This window comes from Entamoeba invadens (assembly GCF_000330505.1).
Source record: "Entamoeba invadens IP1 unplaced genomic scaffold scaff_1105074724629, whole genome shotgun sequence".
NCBI lineage: Eukaryota > Evosea > Mastigamoebida > Endamoebidae > Entamoeba > Entamoeba invadens.
In genome coordinates this window covers 77,597-99,057 of record NW_004440426.1, presented here as the reverse complement: position 1 = coordinate 99,057, position 21,461 = coordinate 77,597, and the positions used below count along the sequence as shown (strand labels likewise).

Below are 21,461 nucleotides of genomic sequence, written 5' to 3'. Positions count from 1 at the left end.
TAGGTCCCGTATAAATATCATTAAAAATATTAATTAAGTCAAACTTGTTTTTGAATTCAATAAATATATACATATTTATTTACTCACTTGAATATAATTATGAATGATAAATGGTGATATATATTTAAAAAAGTAAATTGTTGATGTTATCTACTTATAAAGTCTAAATTGTTTGTGACATTAAACGAATTACAAATAAATCATGTAAACATTATTTTAATGAAGATAAGAATTGTTCTGTATTTTAACAAATACCATTATTTATGTTATGTAAACATTAATATATACAATTTCTTTAAAACCATACACCATTAATGATTACGATCATTATGTTATTTATTAACATTGTTTTTTAACCATCTTTCAATGTTAATCGAAAAACATAAATATTAAAGACAAATCAAAATTAACAACATCTTAACAATCATGAAATTATTGATGGATAATCAATTCAAATATCAATTTTCAACGATTTTATAACATAATTAAGAATTAAAAAAATACGCCATTTAAATTATTAAAACAGTGTAGTATTGAATTAAAACAAAAAATGTTAATACTCTATTATTATTTGATATGATAAAAACTAAAATATTTATTCGATTTAAATAAAATCATTCAAATAATGTGTTTGTTAAGTTCATTTGTCATCCATTAAAAACACATTTCATACAAAAATTATATTATAATACAAAAAGAATCAAATGACAAATAAAATTAATTTTAAAAGTCATTGTTATAAATAATAATAATGTAACAAATTTAAACAATAAATCAAACATCTTCCAATTCATAATGGCGACTGAACAAATAAACAATACAATTTCAATTGGTATCGATTTCGGCACATCCAAATTGGCTATTTCATATTTTGAAAATAACCAAAATGTCCAAACTGTAACTTTTGATGGTGGCTCTTCTATCATTCCTGCATGGCTAAAACTTTTTAATAACGCTAATCAAACCAAAATATCTTATATAGTTGGTGAACAGGCAAAAAAACCCGAAGATCAACTTGATAATGGTGAAACTTTTTATAATATCAAGCGTTTTCTTGGTAAAACATTTGAAGAGTTGCAAGACGAGTCGGATATTTTGGGCTTTGACTTTGGACAAGAAAATGGGAATTCTGTCATCGTAATTGGTTCTCAACAACAAAAACCAAATACATTTCGCCCCAAAGAAATTGCAGCACTTTTCTTTAAAAAACTGATGAATCAAATTAAAACCAAAATACCCACTATTGTAAGACCAAATATGTTCGTTGGTGTTCCTGTCAAAATGACTCCTGAGGCAATTCAAGACTTAACAGAAGCTGCTAAATTAGGTGGATTTGAAACGGTTGATGTTATTGCTGAACCAATGGCATCTGTTCTTTATTATTTGGATGTTAACAAGAATTCAACAATAAAAAATTTCATCGTGATTGACATAGGTGCTGGCACACTTGACATTTCATGTGTTGAGAAAAATTCAAATGGAAGTTATGAGTTGTTGTATTCTGATGGAAACAATGATCTTGGGGGAAACAATTTCGATGAAGTCGTATCTAAAATGATCATAGATACTGTAGAAAAAAATATTCCTTATTTCTATACAACACTCTCTAAAGATTTGTTGCCAGACCGCTTGAACATAAAAAGACGCTTGAATATTCTTAAAAGGGTTTCTGAAGACACGAAAATTGCATTTTCTTCAAATGATCAAGTCGAAATTGATTTTAATAATTTGTTGACAAAGGAAGACACTAAAAATGGTTATTTACTTGAAATATGTGACGACAAAGAATCTTTCATATTACAAAAAGTCGATTTTATTGACAAAGCAGATTTTCTTTTTAGTAACATTAGAAATACAATTAAAAATATTTTAACACAATCAAAATTATCACTGAAAAAAATTGAAAAGGTGATTCTTGTTGGTGGGTGTGCACTTATTCCAAAAGTCAAACAAGTTGTTAGAGCATCGATAACAAATGTGTATAAATCATTTAATGGTGCAATTGTAACAATAAATAAAATGACAACGGTGTCTGAAGGATGTGCAATACAAGCAAATGATAATTTAAATACAAACGTATACAATCGCGTCATACAGAAAACATCATATACTGTCGGATTAGATGTGAGTGGTATTTTTGAAACGGTTATTCCAACAAATGTGGTTTTGCCTGTTTATTTTGAAAAAGTGTATCAGTGTGAGAAAGGAGAACAAGATATATTTTTGACGTTTTATAAAACTACCCTTGTTCTAAAAGCAAATCAAAAACATCGAATTAATTGTTCGGAGTATAAATATATAACGGATGTTAAAGTGCCACCAGGTGATACTGTTACAGTCAAAGTGAATGTCGATCTTGTAGGAAATACAACAGTCAAAGCAACTTCAAAAAATGGGAAAGTTGATGGTAAAATGTATGTAGATACTTCATCACTTGAAAATGATTTACTGTCGCTCAAAAGGCATCTCGAAAATACTATCTATTTTAATTGAGTTATTCTACATTATACTGCACTATTATTTTATATGAATAACTATTATATTATTTAATTTTATATAATTGGTATTTATAATACATTAGTATATAGTAAATATATCTATTATGTCTAATAAAAGAATATATATAAACTATTTCAATAATAATACCCATATTATAAATTATTATTAAAATTACTATAGTAATAAGTATATACAATTACAAAAAATAATAGTTTATAAACTATAAATAACCAATTTAATAAAAGAAACTATACAATAGAATTGACTAATTTAACACAATAAGAAATGTTTATGAATAATGATAACTTCTAAAATCAAAAAGAAACTTAAAAAACTATAATGTATAGAAAGGCAGTGATTTTTATTCTGCTTTTTTTCATTTCTTTTGTCCATTCGAATTATGTGTATCAATTAGGAGACGAGAAATACCAATCAATTAATTCCCGATTTCCACAAATTGAGAAAGACGTGAACCGATATGTCACCGAGTTAAACCAATTGTCGAAGAAATACGTGAACCCCGTGTTGTTGTGTTATGGCAAAGTGAATCAAGACTACTCGGCATTTAAAAATGATTTCAAAGAAATTAACGTGAATGTTTCTAAACTCCGAGAGAACTACACAAACATGGATATGACACTCAACAAAACGGCGTATGAAATGACCGAAGTGTATCTCAAGAAGTTAAAGAGTGAGAATGAATTTGACAGATACCCCGACTTGTTCAATTTTAATAATACGGTGTTTAATTTATACTCCCGAGTTTATCCGTATTATGTGAACAAATCAAAAGACTTCGACAATACAAAGGGGTTGATCAAGACGATGAAGAAACAATTCAAAACACTCAAAACTCGAATTCTTCAGTGCAAAGGAAATTACGAGAAAATCAACCAAACAATCGAGTCTTCAAGTGCTATGACGAACTGGAAAAAGCTCGTCAACATCTCCAAAACTCTGGAAACCAAATATCAACAAACAAAGACTGCATTTCTCTCAGCACAAGGATATCGGTGTAATTTAAAGACTGAGGAAAAGATCTTTGAAACATTGAGGAAAATAGTCGAGGAACGGACTTTGAAGTATGACCCTGGTGTGGTCGGTCGGATTGAAAAATTTGCAACGGCGCAGTTTGAATGGGACGAAGAGGATATTAAAAAGAACAGACTTCATCTGAAAGACAATTTCTATACACAGCCGAATTACAGGGAAATCATGTTAAAGAAATATAAGATGAATCATATACCAAATGATAACACCACTTTTGTGAGGAAGAGAGTGTCGACGGCGGACTTAATTAAACAACTGAATGACTCGTCGCTGTTTAAATATATCGAGTTGGCGAAGAAACTTGACGACAAGAAGTTTGTGGAAAAGGAAGTGAAGAAAGCAAACATCAAGGCTGAACGACAAATGAGTGGCGAAGCCACTCGAGACGTCAGGAGGAAAGTTAAGGAAGACATGAGAAAGCAATTGGACGAGGAAATAGCAGAGAGACTTAATGAGAAAATTAAGAGGAACGCTGCGGAGATCGCGAAAATGAGAAGCGTCGTGACACAAGAGGAGCTCAAAAAGGCGTCGTTAGCTGTTACACCAACGCAACGAGTTCATAAAGAAATTGAGGAAGTAGAGCCATCAGTAAATAGGTGGAAAAAGGCGAATGAGTTACTTGACAAGTTTGAAGAGGAAGGGATTCACACGAAGAAGCTGAAAGAAATGCTCAAGGACTTAACAAAAGACCAAATTGAAATTGTTTATAGGAAGCTGAAGTATTCCATTGCACCGATTGAATCGTTGGTTACACTCGCAAAACTGTATAAGAAAGAAAATAAGATGATGAAGGTCGAGAACCCCGAGAAGATACGAACATACAGAAAACAACTCAGAAGAGAAGAAAGACGACTTCTGAAGAGGTTTGATGATGGAGAGGAAGAAGACGATAAAAAGGGCAAAATCGACTTTGACGATGCGAACGAGAAATCAGTGGAGAGTATTCTTGTTGATAACACACTGGAAGAAAACCCAGATGAGGTCATCCATTCACTCGAGAGGAGAGTCAGAGAGAAGGAGAATATACCATGCGGGTGCCAAAACAAACGTAATACATTGTTATGAGATGTTCTTCTTGTATTTTTATATCAAGGAACTGTATAGTTTATATTACTAAATAAAGTAATTGTATAGTTCAATTCATTTACAATTCAAAACACTGACAATATCAGCTTGACACTCTTGAGTGAGTTCATTCGCATCAAACTCAACATCGAAATCAGAGTCGTCGTAAGAAACCACCCCATCATCTGAAGTCTTATGAAATGAGTTGTGAATAATATCGTGGATGACTTCAAGTTGTTGTGGCGTTGCCTTTAATAAAGCATTATATAGTGGAACGTTGGTGTGTTCGCAGTATTCCACACTAATTTGACTTTGAGTATCGGGGGAGTTGATTAAGTTTTTTGCTTCAATTTCCTTCTTAGCTCTACCAGTTAGAATCATAACTAATTACTATTAATAATTAATAATAATTAATATTATTATTATTAATTGATTCTTTATAAAGTTGTTAGTTAAACAAACACTAACAAACGTCGTATCATCTGAAACTGCTAGATTGATACACTGTTTAATCATCAAAGTGATTTGATCTTTTATGTTTTGAGGTACTAATGGGTTTGCTCGCATACGCCACTTAATCTTGTTTAATTTGACGAGGAATATTTCGAAGTCCGAAACTGAAAAAAGTTCTTCGTAGTGCGTTGCAAAGAGGTGCTCGCCGTTTGGTATTGATATGAGATACTGCTTAAGCTTTGTCAAAACGTCTGTCTTCAGTTCCGCCATACGACCCTTAATGTTTGTATTTTCTGTTTATTTCTTATTTTTTTATGTTTCAAAAGAAGTGTTTAGTTACTATATCTAATAGTTTTTATTACTAATATTAAGTTTAGCCTACTTTTAATTATGGTTCAAAGAGTCTTTTTTTACCCATTTTAGACCGAAATTTGATTACAAGTTAAATCCATTAATATATTCTTATCGTATATATTAGTGATTGTGTTTTGTTATACTTTATTGTTTGTCTAACCTTTCAATATTGGTAGTTTTGGTTATTTTATAAAAATAACATTTTTGTTTTTAATGTTTTATACCATTTATTTGTTTTCCCCCAAATAAGGGAAGTGATTTATTTAAATTGTTTCTTTTTATTAAATAAAAAATTAATAATCTTAAGACCAAAATCTAATTCTTTTCAATCAAAAAGGTGGACAAAAGTCATTTTTTGCTGAGCAAAAAGCAAGTTTTGATTTGTGGAGTCAAAAACTAATTCAAAAAAAATCTACTAAAACAATACTATATTTTTATTTATATATAAAAATAACAAACAGACATCCACAGAATTTTAGATAATAATAAAGAGATGTTAAATATTAAATACAGATATAATTTAAAAGGTGATTTATATAAAATATATCCAGTACGCAAGAGTTAAAACTGTTTTTTATATTATCTTTACACATCTTTATTCAATTTTCATAACAATTGAATAAAAATAAAGTGAGAATTGGGTCGTTTGTGTTGTAAAATAATGGAAAACATTTTATTGTTTATTTTAATGATGAAGAACGATGATAAAAATATTCTTGAATTTTTTTATAAAGAATGATTGTAACAAGTAAAATATAAGTTATTGAAATGTTTATTTCATACAATTCAATGTTATTAATGTATTTAACAACACACTATGTTATTTTATATTTTGTTCAACTTAATTAACCTTTTTTTATTAATACACAATTTTTCATTTGACAAAACAATGCAACTTCTATTAATTGTTTTAATCCATTATTGTTAAATTAAGGATGAATCCAACAGTATAATATTCAATGATTTGTGCTGACTTTGTATTGGACTTTTAATAAACAATACATTTATCTTAATACAAAATTGTCAAATAATTATGAATTGTTTAATATATTTTTTAACAAAATTACAAAATATACCTTTTTAAAACAAATTGTTACCAAATTAGAACATGAATAACATTTATTTTTTAATACCAACATTTGTGGCTAAAAAGGTATTTATCGTCATATAACAACCCAAAACACGTATATAACAATCAATCTTTTTTCTTCTCTTTTCTTTTCTCGTACCCTCTCTTCCATGTTGTGTATGACACCTCGTCGACCGTGTCTATAAGTGGGTGTATTGACCTACTTCTGAGTCTCAATTTTCTTTTATTCTTTGCTTCATTCTCCTCATCGCTGCTTTCCTCTTCAATTTGCTTCCTCTTCTGATGTTTCTTAGGTTTCAATTTCTCTTCTTTATCTTCAATAGCTGTTTCATCAACTTTCTTAACCTTTTTGTGTTGCTTTTTACTTTCTTTATCATTTTCCTCTTCATCACTTGATGATGATTCCATATCGCTTGTATCATTCTCTTCTTCCTCCTCTTCATCATTGTTTTCACTCTCTTCTGAATTTTCTTCTTCTATATCCATCTTTTTAACAACACTCTTCTTTGTCCTCTTTCTCGTCTTTCTTTTTCTCGATTGTAATCTTCTGACGGGTGCGGGGAGGTTCGATGATCTCTTCCGCGACGTCTTTCTTTTTGGTTTCTTTATTTCATCGTTTTCAATCACATTTTCTTGTTTCTCGTTGTTTTCTTCTTTCTTGTCGAGTTCCTCATTTGTATTTTGAATGGTATTTTCGTTGTTAAAATGCAAATTAATTTTTAATCCAACATTTTCTATTGGTCCATTTTCTTGGGTATTTGCCTCTATTACAGGCGTTTCCGTTTCTTTTTTATTTTCCTCCAAGTTCTCGCCTTCGACTTTCGTTTTCTGCACTTCTTTGACTTCCTCTTCCATTTTCGTATTATCATTTTTTTCAATGGTCTCAACCGTTTCAACTTTCTCAATACGTGGCAATTCCTCTTCCATTTGAACAACTTCTGGTTTAATTGTTTTGGTGTTTTCTTCGTCCATTTGAGTTGTCGACACTTGTAGTGTTGCAGTTGGTTCAACTATTTCCGTTGTACTGTCATCCCCTTCATTCCCCAGAAATGATTCAATTTCAGTCGCGTCATTATCTTCATTGAGCACCTTCTCTTGTTTCTCCACTCGACCAGTTTTGATCATCCCAACACTCCTACTCTTCATGAAACTCACTAAATGCTCATTCACATCATCTAATTTACTCTTCTGAGTCGTTTTTCGTGTTCGTCTTTTTCGCGCTTTTGGTGATGTGTTTGAAGGGACCGGTTTCATTGCGTTTTTCTCTTCAGTTTTGTCTTTTGTGGAAGTCCGTGTGTGTGGACGGCGGGTTTTGTGTTTTTCTTTTTCCAACTCACGCTTTTCCTCAATCATCGCTGCCTCGATCTTTTTAAGTTCTTCTGAATTTTGCTCGATTGTTGCATCATCGTCTGAGACGACTGTTTGATTAATTGGGTTTGGGTTGGGTTGTGGAAGTTCTTCTACGCTACTTGATATGGTTTCCTGAATCATCATAAAAAGGTCTTGTGGGATTGTCGGCTCGGGGCTGATGTTGAAGGTGAGATATATTTTTAAAATCTGGGAATATGGCGCTTGAGTGTGAAGAAGCATAAGCTCACATCTAAGATAAGACAAAACCATCTCATTGTTTAAGATGGCACCACGGATATTCTCCATCTATTGGAATTCTAAGTTAAATTTTTCGAGTTTTGTAAAAACAATAAACTTTTGAAAAGGTATTTTGCTATTTGTTTGGCCTTTCAAAAGGGTGGTTTTATTTTTCGAATTGATTCGATGATGCTATTTTTAGGCTAGACGAAGGTTTTGATTTATTCAGTGTTGAGAGAACACACCACATGTTAATAACTGATAATTCCTTTACTTTGACAAACAGTGAAAAATTACTCAAGTGTTGTTTTAAGCTTTATATGATTGGTTTTCAAAAAAGAAATTGAAATTTGATGTAGAAGAATACAATAAGGGTAAAGATAACAATAATAGGTAGTTTTTGGTTTTTTGTAAAAGTTCTTTTTTTATTTGAATTATTATAATTTTATTGTTATAATAATTCGGGTTTTTTGTATAATTTTATTGATAATTTAAATTTTTGACTGTTTTTGCAATTTGTAAAAAAGTAATCATCTCTTTGTTTAAATTCAGCTTTAAGAACATACAATTTAATCAAAATAATTGTATTATATAAAGGTATATTTTTGAAAAATATATCGTTTTAAAATATCTAAGAAATAACAAACTCTGAGTAATATCATTTGTAACAAACTTCAAAGTTATTACAACTGGATCTTTTTCATTAAATGTATTGAAATGATCATAAGATTATTGAAAAGGTATATTAAAGAATAATTTGACAAAATAAATAAACTTTTTTTATTTTATTGAATTGCTGATAAAAGATTAAATATTATTTTAAATTGATAAAAACACTTGAATAACATGTTTTGATATTAAATGACACTAATTAAACAAACTTGTAAATAAAATTGTTTTGTTTTTTAAACAAAATAGAAATAATTTTTTATTTCTAATAATTATTTTTGTTTTTTAAATAAAATAGGTATAAAACGATCAAATAAATTACAATATATTAAACGTTACTCTTGCCGTTGTAATTATTTTCAATACAAATGACAAATACAAATTCATAAACTCATTAAATAATTTAATTTATATATTATTATGAATTGTGTAATACATTAAAACCTTTCATAAGTAAATCAAATAAGAAAATAAAAACTTCTAATAGTGGTTATGAAATTTATATTTTTTCTTTTCAATAAACTTTTTCTTGTTATGATTTGTAATATAATGTTCAAAAAAAGAACCAAGAACGAGAAGTTTTCCTGTATTATGATAATTGTATTATATTGTTGAAAACACTGATAATTATTTTATTGAATACTAATTCATTTGCATTTTTCGTTTATCAATCAATGTATTGAAATGTTTTCTTAAAAAAAATACAAAGAGCAATTAATTCTGAACACAAAAAAGAAATTCAATTATCATTTCAATCAAATAAACTCTAATATATTAAAATATAAAATTTCAACTCAAAAGTTTAATAATGAGAATTCACAAATATATTAACACTTTTGAATTGTACAAGAGTGTTACTTTCCCAATTTTTGATTTAACGATTTTAAGTACAATTTTTTTAAAATACTTTTTTGTGTAGTTATTCAAAAATATACCTTTTTAAAAAACAACTGTTTTAATAAAATAAAATTGAACTTATTTCTTTTCATACATTTCACTTTAATTGTTACAGTAGCATGAAACATTAAAAGAACTAGTATTTAACAGAAAATAATAACAAAAAAATTAAATGAGTGGTGTTCGTTCGTCTCCCTCTTCCTCCACTTCTTCATCTTCTTCTTTGCTTTTATCTAAATTATCCATTTCATCTATCATTTCCGATATTTTGTCGACTATTTGATCAAAAGTGGGCCTATTTTCAGGTGACTCTTCCCAACACATTTGCATGAAGTTAACATATCCTTTGACCTCACACTCATCCTTCGGAATATCCGGTCTCATTCCTTTTTGACTGACTTTCGTAAGGATTTCATGTGGATCCATTTTACCGTACGGTCTCTTTCTTGTAAGAAATTCCCATAGTACAATGCCAAAGCTGTACACATCGATTTTTGTGCCATATGGTTTATTTAATAACGCTTCTGGTGCCATCCAACTGAGTGTACCACATATAGCAGTTGGGTTTATCTCTTCGCCATACAGTGGGACACTTAGTCCGAAATCTGACACTTTAACACACCAATTATCATCCACTAGCAAGTTATTAGTTTTCAAGTCTCGGTGGATGATAGGCGGTTTACAGTGATGTAAATAGACCATCCCACTCGCACAATCTTTCAACATCCTCAGTCGTTTTTCCCAATACAATTCGATCATCGAATTGTCAAGAATCTCTCGTGCAGTTCCATTCGTCATCAACTCCATTGCTATCAACAAAAACTTCTCGTCCATCCCTGACCCAAAGAATTGTAAAACACAGGGGTGCCGCAATGAACTCATTAACTCAACTTCTTTCATTGTTTGCTTCAATTTACCCTTTTGAACCTTTTCAAGTGGAATCAGCTTCACGGCTATCTCTTGGCCTTTCCACGTCGCGCTCCAGACATCCCCAAAAGACCCTTTCCCTATGATCTCCTCACACACTATTTCGCGTGTTGAAATGTTTTGAACAATTTCAATGGTGTTCTGCTTCTTTTTGCGAATGAAAATGCCAAGGCCTGTTAAAACAACAACAAAGAAAATGATGACTACTAATATGACCAAAAGTACTATCCACCGCGAGTCAATATGGGACTTACTGTAATACACTGCGCTGTTACTCCAGACAATATCCGCTGTATTCAAACTGAGCCCAATCAAGTACTTCCCCTCGTTGATATCAGTGACTTGACATGCCACATGTGATGTGTCGATAAACTCTGCAGTGAAATTGAGAACATTGTAATCTTCTCTAAAAGAAGAGAGAGTGGCATTCGGCGAATCGCGTTGTTTTTGAATGAAACAGAGAAGAGTCTTTGTGTTAATGAAACCACTTCCAGTGATTCTGATGATGGAGTTTCCCTCATACTTTTCGAAATTTGCGTCTGTTATAGTGATGTCATAAAATGTGAAATTCTGTGTTGTTGTTGGTTTTGGGTCTTCTGCAGAGAACCCCAAATAAAACGAGACGTTTCCAACACTCTCGATTTTTGGTGTTGTGCAATTCCCGGTGTTCGAAGAAGTCGCAGTAAATAACGATTTCTCATTACCAAAGAAGCAAAAGTACGTCTGTTCTTTATCAATATCGGCAGCATATATTGTCACATGAGTCCCTCCACTGATCGGCCCAGCAGTTGGAGTGACGTCGAAGATATCAGGAAGGTGTAAGTAGTATTGCACAGTAATTTGGAAAGAAGAGAGACACACTATATTTGTCTGTGGTGTTATACTTATCACGTTTTTGCCTGATCTGAAGAATGAGGTTTGTGTGAATATCGAATAATTAGAAAAGCAGCAAGAGTCATCAGCAGTAGTGTATTCGTGACTTAACTCCCCGAGTCTAAGCTCTTCGCCATTGACACTTATCGACATAAAAGACGGGGGACTATACCTATCCAAATTTTTCTTTGTGGTCAAGAGAAACGTCGAGTTCATCGAAGTCACACTTTCCGGAATACTCAATGTGAACACCGTTGTAAATATTGATTGATTGTAATCCACATTGGAGCACTCGAAATAGTCTTTAAAATTCATTGAAGAGGTGCATTGGGTATCTACACATTCTTGGACCGTTTTCTATGAAATGAGTTGTCGTGTTTTTTAATTACAAACAAAAACGAACAGATGAAATAATAAACGTTGTCGTCTTCAAAACTACTCCACTCTTCACCAATGATAAAATAACATGAAAAAATAGAAAAGACAGATTCAAAAGAATCATCTTTCGTTTGGTATTTCACTTTTTTCTTTTTTAAATGTATCATTCTAATTTATTTTACTATAATTTATAGTTTAAATGTTACATTGTAATGTACTATATTTTAATTATTTATACTGTTAAATTATATTAATCAATTGGACTAGTATTAAAATTAGAATTATATTAACTAATCGTTAGTAATAATTATTAACAAGTGAAAACTCAATTTACAGAACATATGCCACGTAGTGACAGTGAAAGTGAGAGGAGCCATCACAGACACTCGTCGAGCGATTCTTCAGATTACTCCCCTCGTCAGCGGCGTTCGCGTTGGGACGAAAAACCGACAGTTGCGCCGACAATATTGGACCAAGCGCTAAAACCAGAGGCACCAACCGTGCTTCCACCGCCACTCCAAACTTCTCAAATGGCGCCAGACCTTCCTGAAGTCAAACCTGATGAGAGAGCGTTTTTTGAGGACGCGTTGGTGCAACGTGACGAGTCGCTTTTGACTGCGGAGGAGAAGAGAAACATCCACCTGAAGCGACTACTTCTCAGAATCAAGAACGGAACTCCCGCGATGAGAAAACAAGCGCTGAGACAGTTAACGGAACGAACAAGAGAATTTGGAGCGGAGACTTTGTTCAGTCAGATACTTCCGTTGTTACTCTCCATCACATTAGAACAACAAGAACGGCACTTGTTGGTCAAAGTAGTCAATCGCGTGATATTCAAGTTGGACACATTGGTGAGGCCTTACGCCGCGAAGTTACTTTCTGTCATAAATCCGTTGCTAGAAGACCCGGATTATGTCACCCGAATTGAAGGACGCGAAATCGTGTCGAATTTGGCTAAAGCGGCGGGTCTTCCCACAATGGTAGCTGCGATGAGGCCAGACATCGACTCACCCGAAGACTCAAATAGAAACATGACTGCGCGGGCGTTTGCAATAGTCGCTGCCGCGTTGGGCATTCCGGTGTTACTTCCATTTCTCAAAGCCGTGTGCTGGTCCAAAAAGAGTTGGTATGCAAGACATACGGGACTGAAGTGTATACAACAAATCGCGATATTGATGGGGTGTTCCGTGCTCCCCCATTTAACCCCACTCATTGGCATCATCACTCCACGACTCACTGACAGTGAATCTATTGTGGCCAAATTTGCCGCATTGGCTGTTGCTGCACTAGCGGAAGCTTCATACCCGTATGGAGGGGAAGTGTTTGAGACTGTTGTCGAACCGATAGTCAAAGAGTGCAAACAAATGCGAGGGAGACACTTTGCGGCGTATGTGAAAGCCGCGGGACAGATCATCGCGGTGGTTGATGAGGAAGTTGCTGCTCGCTATGGGTGGGAGATCCTGCAAGTAGTCATTCGCGAGTTCCGCACGAGCGACGACGAGATGAAGAAGACGATATTGAAAGTAGTTCGGCAGTGTATGAGTGTTCCGATTATAGGGAAAGATGTTGGTCGCGAGAATGTGCCGGACAGATTTTTCGAACATTTCTGGCAACGCCAAAATTCGATAGACAAGAAGTTGAGTAAAGAAGTTGTCGACACGGCGTTGCTCTTTGGTGAGAAGTTAGGAGGGAAGTACGTCATCGACAAAATCGTGTTGAAAGTAGGAGATGAGAATGAGCCGTTCCGAAAGATGACGCTTAAGACGATCGAATTGTTAATTGAAAAATATGGTGTGTATGACATCGATGCGGAGTTGGAGAAAGTCATATTCGATAAATTGTTGTATTCGTTTGATGAACAAACTTCGGGGGATGAGAACAGTGAAGGACTGAAGTGGATTGGGTCGATCATGAATCACTTTAAAGAGCGCGCTGGCACCTATCTTGACACAATTAGTGAGCACATTCAATGGAGAGTACACAATAAAGCAGCCAAAATCAGGCAATTTGCTGTTGAGTTGTTAGGCAACATTGCGCAGTTATATACCCTTTGCAAGAAGAGAGAAAAGTTGATTGGACTTGGGGAGATGGTTTATGAATTGTTAGGAGAGACAAACACTGATGTGTTATCCTCTTCATTAACTACTATGAAAGAAATTATCGATGTGGTTGGTATTACAGATGTCAGACCAAGTCTTGGTGATTTGGTTCCTCGACTTACCCCAATACTGCGCAACACAAATGAAAGAATAGAGGAAGCGTGTATAGGATTGATTGGAATCATCGCTAAAGGAAGTGCAGACACGGGAGCGGAGATGGTTCACTTAAAAGAATGGATGCGGATATGCCACGAGTTACTTGACACTTTTAAAGCACACAAAAAATCGATTCGACGTGCTACAGTTGATACGTTTGGGTTCATTGCAAAGGCTATTGGACCACAAGAAGTCCTCATTATGTTACTCAACAACTTGAAGGTGCTTGATAGACAGTTGCGTGTGTGTACTACAATTGCCATTGCAGTTGTTGCGGACTCGTGCGCACCTTTTACTGTCATCCCATCATTAATGAACGAGTATCGAATGCCAGACACTAATGTGAAGACTGGTGTCTTGAAGGCGTTTGCCTTCTTGTTTGAGTACATTGGCGAGAAGTCGAAGGATTATATATACAGTGTTATACCACTCATATGCGACGCGTTGTCGGAGAGAGACGCTGTTCACCGACAGACTGCTTGTACTATAGTCAAGTTTATAGCACTTGGAGTGTATGGATTAGGCTGTGAAGATGGGTTAATGCACTTACTGAACTACGTCTGGCCTAATATCTTTGAAACATCTCCCCATGTGATTAACGCAACTATCGAAGCGATTGAAGGACTCAGAGTGTCTTTAGGCGTGCGAGTGTTGATGATGTATGTGCTGCAAGGGCTTTTTCATCCAGCAAGAAGTGTGAGAGAACCGTACTGGCGTGTGTATAATAACATGTATGTTGGGAACCAAGACGGTCTTGTTACCGTGTATCCGGTTATTGAAGACGATGGAGACAACATGTACAGACGTTACGAACTTGAAATTATGATTTGATTGATTCGTTTATTACATTCTAATCAGTTTCATCCTGCTTTGACGATGTTCTATAACGGGAACATTACAACAGTTTTATTACTATATTTATAATAAAATATACTATAAATAGAGTGAAGAAATGTATTAAGACACCGATTTGGAGTTATGGGCATCAAACTCGAGTCCAACTTTAACGAGTTTGCTTGTTATTGAGTGGTCCTTGGGATAATATAAAGGCGAGAAACTGAGAAGATATATCAACAGATGGCCTTTGATTTGTCTGACCCAGAGCTTGTGAATGCAGTCAACGAAGTGATCGATGACAAAAACACGGATGTCGAGTACTGTGTCTTCGGAGTGACTACTAACCCAAATAAGGTCGTGTTGGATGTGAAAGGAAAGGGAGGACTTAATGAAGTGAAAGCAGCATTGAAAGATGACCAAATCCAATTTGCTTATTACAGAACTATCAGTGGAGATGCAGAGTCACACAGAGTCAAGTTCGTACTTATCTCATGGGCGTCTGAAAGTATCACTAAACCAAAGTTGAGAGCTTCAATGTCTATGTTGAAGGGAGAAATGAAGAACGAGATATTCAAGAACTTCCACATCGAACTCCACGCAACTTCTCTTGATGATTTGAAGGAAGAAGAAATTGCTGCAAAACTTAAAAAGGTAGGAGGTGCAGATTATTCAACTAACTCTGGATCATCCTAAGTTAACTAACTTTTTTCACACTTATTGTATGTCTTTTATAAACAAAAATTATATAAAAATTATAATTATTTTTACTAATAATTGTTTTATTAAGAAACTAATTCTAGTAATTTGATAATTAATAAAATATAGTAATATAATTTATATTTATTATTTATGATATATAATTAATTGGTATATTATATTGAATAATAAATTATAATTATTAATATAATGGTATTATTAATTATTAATAATTAATTAATAATTATTTATTAATAAATAATTAATAATTAATAATTAATAATTAATAATTAATAATTAATAATTAATAAATAATAAATAATAAATAATAAATAATAAATAATAAATAATAAATAATAAATAATAAATAATAATTAGAATATCAAAAAACCCATAATTATTAAAAATGGCAACAAGTATAAAGATAAAGAAATAATAAACAAGAATTAGACCGTACGACTAGGATCATTCTTAGAGTATGTCACTTTCTATGTAACAAATAGAATTCACAAAATAGGATGAAGACTTTCATTACTTCAGTGCCAAAGGGAGATACGCAGAAATGCACGATGAACTACTTGTTGAGGGGTCGAGTGCGTTCACAACACTCTGAGATGAGAGGCACTGAAGTCTGTCTGACTATTTTTTATGTATTTTAATTATTATATAATTATAATAAATAGTATATTTTTAAAGAATTTAATTGATTTCTAAAACAACACAATCAAATTAAATGATAATCAAATGAGAGCAAATTGCGAGCGTACTTCAACATGTGTTGGATTCTTACCTTTTGGTTTCTTGTTCTTGAGATTTTGATAAGCCCACCGTTTCTGTTTCTTATCGTCTTGCTTGTTCAGTGTGATGTATGTGACTGTTTTGACTGCCTTCTTCTGTAAAGGGGTGTTGTGTTTTGTTGCAACATTTTCAAACATCTCCAAGTGGATCACCATGCTTTCTGGTGACTGTTTTGACATCAGTTTCTTTTTATACAATGTGACACATCTACACCTTCCATTTGTCAAGACTCAATCTGAAATTTGAGTCTTGACAATTGGTACAAATACAACAATACTTCCATTTGAAAACATAACATACATTTATAATATTGTCAATTAATAAAACACCATAATAAAACAGTGAATTAATAATTGCACCATTTTGAGAATCTCCTCAAGAACTTCAGAACTGTCAGGCGCCTTCTTCACGACTTTCTGGTTTTGGAAAAAGACAAATGTGGGAAGTGATGCAATCGTGTATATAAAAGATGTTATTTAAATAATTTGAAAAGTTTTCATATGTTATTCCAGTTTGAAGTTTGATAAAGTTCAAGTTTTTTATAATGATGACATTTAATAAAATGATATGTTTTATATAAACAAACTTTTAATTAAATGTTGTTGGTGTTTTATCCAAATGATTATACATCTTAAAATACCCATAATTCTGCAATTTTTGTTCTAAAGAAGGAAATGCTGAGTTTAATAATTGTTTTTGTAATTGGTTTGTTAACGTTAAATGAGTTTATTTCATATTTTGTTGTTGTAGACAGTGTTCTTTATTTTAGTTTATGTGAAAATCAACGTAAAGAATACAAACTCGATATTATTGGAAAAAAAGGTGAATATATTCATTAGATGATTGAAGACAAAACTTGATTATAATTAGTTTATTCAAGTTTTAAATTTTGGATAAATATTATCAATATTTTAACATTTAGAGTGGTTTTGTTGACTGTTTTGTATTTATTTTAAATCCTATATTCCGGGTTGTAATTGCTTTAGAATAAAACTCAAATGGTTTTATTCTTAAAATGTTTATATAATGTTATTCAATTATTTAGTTGTTTTTGAGTTTTTTGTGTTTATTAGGCTTCGCACCCGAGAATTTTATTATCAAAAATTAGTATCTAAAAAATCTAATAAAACGGGAAAGAAAAAATGACCCGTTTTATTATATTAGAATTAGCGTTTTTTGAGACTAATTTTTGATAATAAAATTCTTGGGTGCGAAGCCTAGTGTTTATGCAAAATACTTAAATTTTTTAGTGTAATTTTATTTAAAAAAAACAAAAAAAAAATATTTTTTAACTAAAAACGAAAAAAACGATTTTAAAAACAAAAATTCCTTCTACTCCAAATACTTTTTAAAATGTACAATACTTAAGTCTGACATTATCAATGATATAATCCCTCTTTCAACGAGTTTGATAAACAATTTCGAGTTTATGTTCAAAATTTTCGTATAGATCAAAAGTTTTTGATTAATTCTAATAAGTTCTTGTTACAAAAATTTCTGTAATAAATTTTATAATAATTAACTATATTTTTTTAATGGTAGTAATTATAATAATATTTGAATAGTTTACCAATATTTACAATAACAATATGAAATAAATTTGATTTTTTTAATAACTTTTCAAATGTTATAACACAAATTGCTAAAAATATCATTTATCAAACAAAATTTGAAGAGTTATTTTGTATTAAAAAAGTTTATTTTTTTATGTTTTTTTACAAAAGTTTTATGTTATTGTTTGAAAAAAAAACATTTATGAAGGGAATTTTTCATTTTTTTATAATGTGAGGGAACAAATGACAAAAATAAATGAACAAACTTTAATTCGCAAAATCCGACCTAAATTTGTTCCCTTTAATTAACACATTATGACTTTATTTTGAAGTTCGAGTGTTTAAAATAATGAATAAGAGTTTCTGTTTTATTATCACAACAAACAAACTTCCAAGAGAGCTGGATTTTTTGAAAGATGACAAATAAATTTGTGAATTAAAAATTGAAATAATCAACTTTTAAGGATTTTTTAAAAAAATAAATATTTAAACCCTCCGAAAACTGTTAACTCGATCAATGGGTAACACGAACTGTTTTGTATCTATTCACAAAAGACGACCACATTCAAATTTGAAACTTAGAATGTCTCAGAATAATTTAAACAGAAAACAAAGATTTTCCGCTTGCAAAGAAAGTAATGCAGCATTTGAGTTTAATTCAAAAAACTCTTTTATCAAAATTTTACTTGAGTTGACTGGATCTACACGTTTTGAAATCATTTTTGATTCAAATGCATCTGAAGTCACTCAAAGAGAAATTAAAACTTCTTTAATTGGACAGAAGAATACACTTTTCATTTTTGAGACACACAGTTCTGTGTTTGGTTTTTATCAAAAAGATTTAATCAAAAACACTTCAAAAAACGCTCCTTTGATTTCAGAATCTGACAACCTATTTATCTTTATTATGAATAAAGAAAAAGTTGAGCCTGCAATTTACACTCGAAAACAGATATGAAAAACAGCTTTACTGTATTCCCAGACGGCAACAAAATACTAATCTCATGCTGCTCCGCTTTCTGGATGGCAGAAATATGAAAATCACTGTTAATCCATGTTTTAAGCATTATTACACATCAAAGGAGAACACTTTTAACCCTTTGATGAAGAATTTAGACTTTCAATGTTCTTGTAGAAGATTTATTTCTTTGCATTGTTTGTAATTTGATTCTTATTTAATTTTTAGATTTATTTCATCAACTAAAAACATTTATTGAATGAAAAACATGTTTTTTTCAGTTATACCATGATTGTTTGAATTTAATTTATAATACATGAACATGAATTAAATAAAAAATTGTGTTAAAAGCAGGCGTTTCCATAATAATTATTGCCGAAAAAGTGGTATTATAACGTACGAATTTATAAGAAAAAATGAACATTTTGGTTATAAAATGGTGACGTGGGTAATTAGCATTGGGATTATGGAAACCTCTGATTATAAGTGGCATTTAATATATATATATATATTATAATATATATTATATTTAATATAATATATATTATATTTAATATAATATTAATATATATATATTATAAATGGTATTGAATATTATTATAGTTTTCTAAACATTGAATAATTATAAGTAATTGTTAATAATTTAATATAATAATTTTTATTTCTGTTAACTAACAACATAATTGACTAATTCTAAAACTAAACTTTATTATTATTTTGATATAAAACATAGTTAAGTTTTAAAAAACAAAGGTTATTTTTTATTTTATATGAAGATATATGAAGATTAACCTTAATTTGAAATTTAAGTTTGTTTATCATTTATATAGAAACTATTAATATATATTAAAAATAACAAAAAAAATTCTATAATAAAAAACACTGAAATAAACACAATTTATGACCACTGTAACGCAACAATTTTATCCACAGAGAAGTTCACACTCCCTGTGTAAAAAGAAAATCCTCTCTTCATCGTGTCGTTGTACTCTTTTCCATACAAATTTGGAATGAAATGTGACCCTTCTACGCTGGGAGTGACTCGAATAAATCGTTTAACAGTGAATGAATACGCACGACAGTTATTCGCCCATATACACACACTCTTTCCCTTCTTCTTTCTCTTCACCATAGTTGCCTCACTTCCACTCGGCGACTTCAACGAGAACACAAAGAAGTCTTTATCGTCTTTCACGTATTTGTATCCTTTCTTTGGAGCTTTTGGTAATGGTTTCTTACTAAAGACGCCAAACGAATACCCTTCTGTCGTTATAACGATGATCATTATATTCTCTTTACCGCACACTTTAGAGTTGAAATTGAGTGCAGACATCCCATGGATTGTACTGTCATATTTCACACTATAACAGGTCATACGAATCCACACTCTGATTGTGTCACGATACTCGTCCATGAGTGAATCAACGTCTCGCCTCTTTTTGATTTCGTCTTGGATCCGTTCGACGGGATTTATACTTTCCATCTTTTCGATTTTCTCTTTCTTTTCGTCTTCACTGTTTTTCTCGACTTGTTCGACCGATGTACTCTGCGTATTCTTCGGTGAGTTCTTGTCCTCAGCAGAACGTACCTTGTCTTCGTTCTCTTTCAAACTCTCGTCCTCCTCCTTCGCGACTTCTTTCATCATATCGTTTTGTTGTTTATAAACGTCGATGCTCTTTGTTGTTCTGCTCTTTCGAATTTGGTTCAGTTGTTCCTTTCGTTCGTCCTCAGACTTATTGATCATTCCTTCAAGTTCAAAGTCTTCGTCATCGCTCAATTCGACACGTGAGCTTTGGCTATTTGAGTCACTTTCATACCCTTCATCCCACTGCATGCTAACCAATTTTTCTTCTTCAGCCTTTTTAACAGCAATTTTGTTTTCCATTTCAAGTCGATCATTTTCCGCTAACAGCTGTTCGACTTTAGCTTCCTCTTCCTTCCTTTCAAGGCTTTTCTTGTGGTCGGAAGTCATCGATTCCGTTTCTTCTTCGGTGCTTTTCTGTGGACTCCTCACATTCGACTCGGGTTTCGACTTGAATATGATGGGCGTCGCTCTTCGACTTTGCTCGGCTTCTATTTCTTTGTCAAGACTCTCCTTTTCTGCTTGTTCCTCACGTTGTTGTCTAAGTAAGATTTCCTTTTGAAGTCTTTCTTGTATTGTAGTCAGTCGCTGAGTCTCTTTCTTCTTTGCAGCTTCTGTTATACTTTCCCGTTGCTGCTGTTTCATTTTGATAGTTTCTCGCATTCGATATTCACTCTCGTCTCTCACTATATTGTTTGAATACACTGCTTGTTTGTTGTTAATGGTTTGTTTCCTTTTTAACTCCTCTTCATATTGAAGTCTTTGTTTTTCAGCCTCTTCTTTTGCCAATTTCTCTTGTTGAAGTCGTTCTTCTTCTTTCTTAATTTGTTCCTCTTTAGCTAAACGTTCTTTTTCCAGTCTTTCTGCCTCTTGTTTCTCAGCTCTTTCTTTTTGAAGTTGTTCTTCTTTCTCAAGTCTTTCTTTCTCTTTCAGCTCAGCT

The 21,461-nt window shown here is 32.1% G+C and overlaps 8 protein-coding genes across 8 annotated transcripts; 4 read left to right on the top strand and 4 right to left on the bottom strand.

Moving 5' to 3' along the window:
* Positions 1-795: 795 nt before the first annotated feature.
* Positions 796-2,493, top strand: EIN_016120 (heat shock protein 70kD, putative; the record flags this gene model as incomplete). The annotated part of the gene is made up of 1 exon (XM_004257126.1): positions 796-2,493. One exon carries the CDS (start codon positions 796-798, stop codon positions 2,491-2,493), a length of 1,698 nt encoding a protein of 565 aa, XP_004257174.1.
* Positions 2,494-2,838: 345 nt separating this feature from the next.
* On the top strand, positions 2,839-4,614 carry EIN_016110 (hypothetical protein; the record flags this gene model as incomplete). Its single annotated transcript, XM_004257125.1, has 1 exon — positions 2,839-4,614. One exon carries the CDS (start codon positions 2,839-2,841, stop codon positions 4,612-4,614), a length of 1,776 nt encoding a protein of 591 aa, XP_004257173.1.
* Positions 4,615-4,689: 75 nt separating this feature from the next.
* Positions 4,690-5,337, bottom strand: EIN_016100 (hypothetical protein; the record flags this gene model as incomplete). Its single annotated transcript, XM_004257124.1, has 2 exons — positions 4,690-4,978; positions 5,087-5,337. 2 exons carry the CDS (start codon positions 5,335-5,337, stop codon positions 4,690-4,692), a joined length of 540 nt encoding a protein of 179 aa, XP_004257172.1.
* Positions 5,338-6,616: 1,279 nt separating this feature from the next.
* EIN_016090 (peptidyl-prolyl isomerase cwc27, putative) lies at positions 6,617-8,167 on the bottom strand (the record flags this gene model as incomplete). The annotated part of the gene is made up of 1 exon (XM_004257123.1): positions 6,617-8,167. The coding sequence occupies one exon, from the start codon at positions 8,165-8,167 to the stop codon at positions 6,617-6,619; it is 1,551 nt and encodes a 516-aa protein (XP_004257171.1).
* Positions 8,168-9,832: 1,665 nt separating this feature from the next.
* On the bottom strand, positions 9,833-11,966 carry EIN_016080 (tyrosine protein kinase, putative; the record flags this gene model as incomplete). The annotated part of the gene is made up of 2 exons (XM_004257122.1): positions 9,833-11,821; positions 11,868-11,966. 2 exons carry the CDS (start codon positions 11,964-11,966, stop codon positions 9,833-9,835), a joined length of 2,088 nt encoding a protein of 695 aa, XP_004257170.1.
* A 217-nt stretch (positions 11,967-12,183) lies between these two features.
* Positions 12,184-14,928, top strand: EIN_016070 (splicing factor 3B subunit, putative; the record flags this gene model as incomplete). The annotated part of the gene is made up of 1 exon (XM_004257121.1): positions 12,184-14,928. The coding sequence occupies one exon, from the start codon at positions 12,184-12,186 to the stop codon at positions 14,926-14,928; it is 2,745 nt and encodes a 914-aa protein (XP_004257169.1).
* A 246-nt stretch (positions 14,929-15,174) lies between these two features.
* On the top strand, positions 15,175-15,627 carry EIN_016060 (coactosin, putative; the record flags this gene model as incomplete). The annotated part of the gene is made up of 1 exon (XM_004257120.1): positions 15,175-15,627. The coding sequence occupies one exon, from the start codon at positions 15,175-15,177 to the stop codon at positions 15,625-15,627; it is 453 nt and encodes a 150-aa protein (XP_004257168.1).
* A 4,210-nt stretch (positions 15,628-19,837) lies between these two features.
* EIN_016050 (M protein, serotype 5 precursor, putative) lies at positions 19,838-21,461 on the bottom strand (the record flags this gene model as incomplete). The annotated part of the gene is made up of 1 exon (XM_004257119.1): positions 19,838-21,461. A coding segment is annotated over one exon (1,624 nt), but the record flags the coding sequence as incomplete, so codon positions are not given.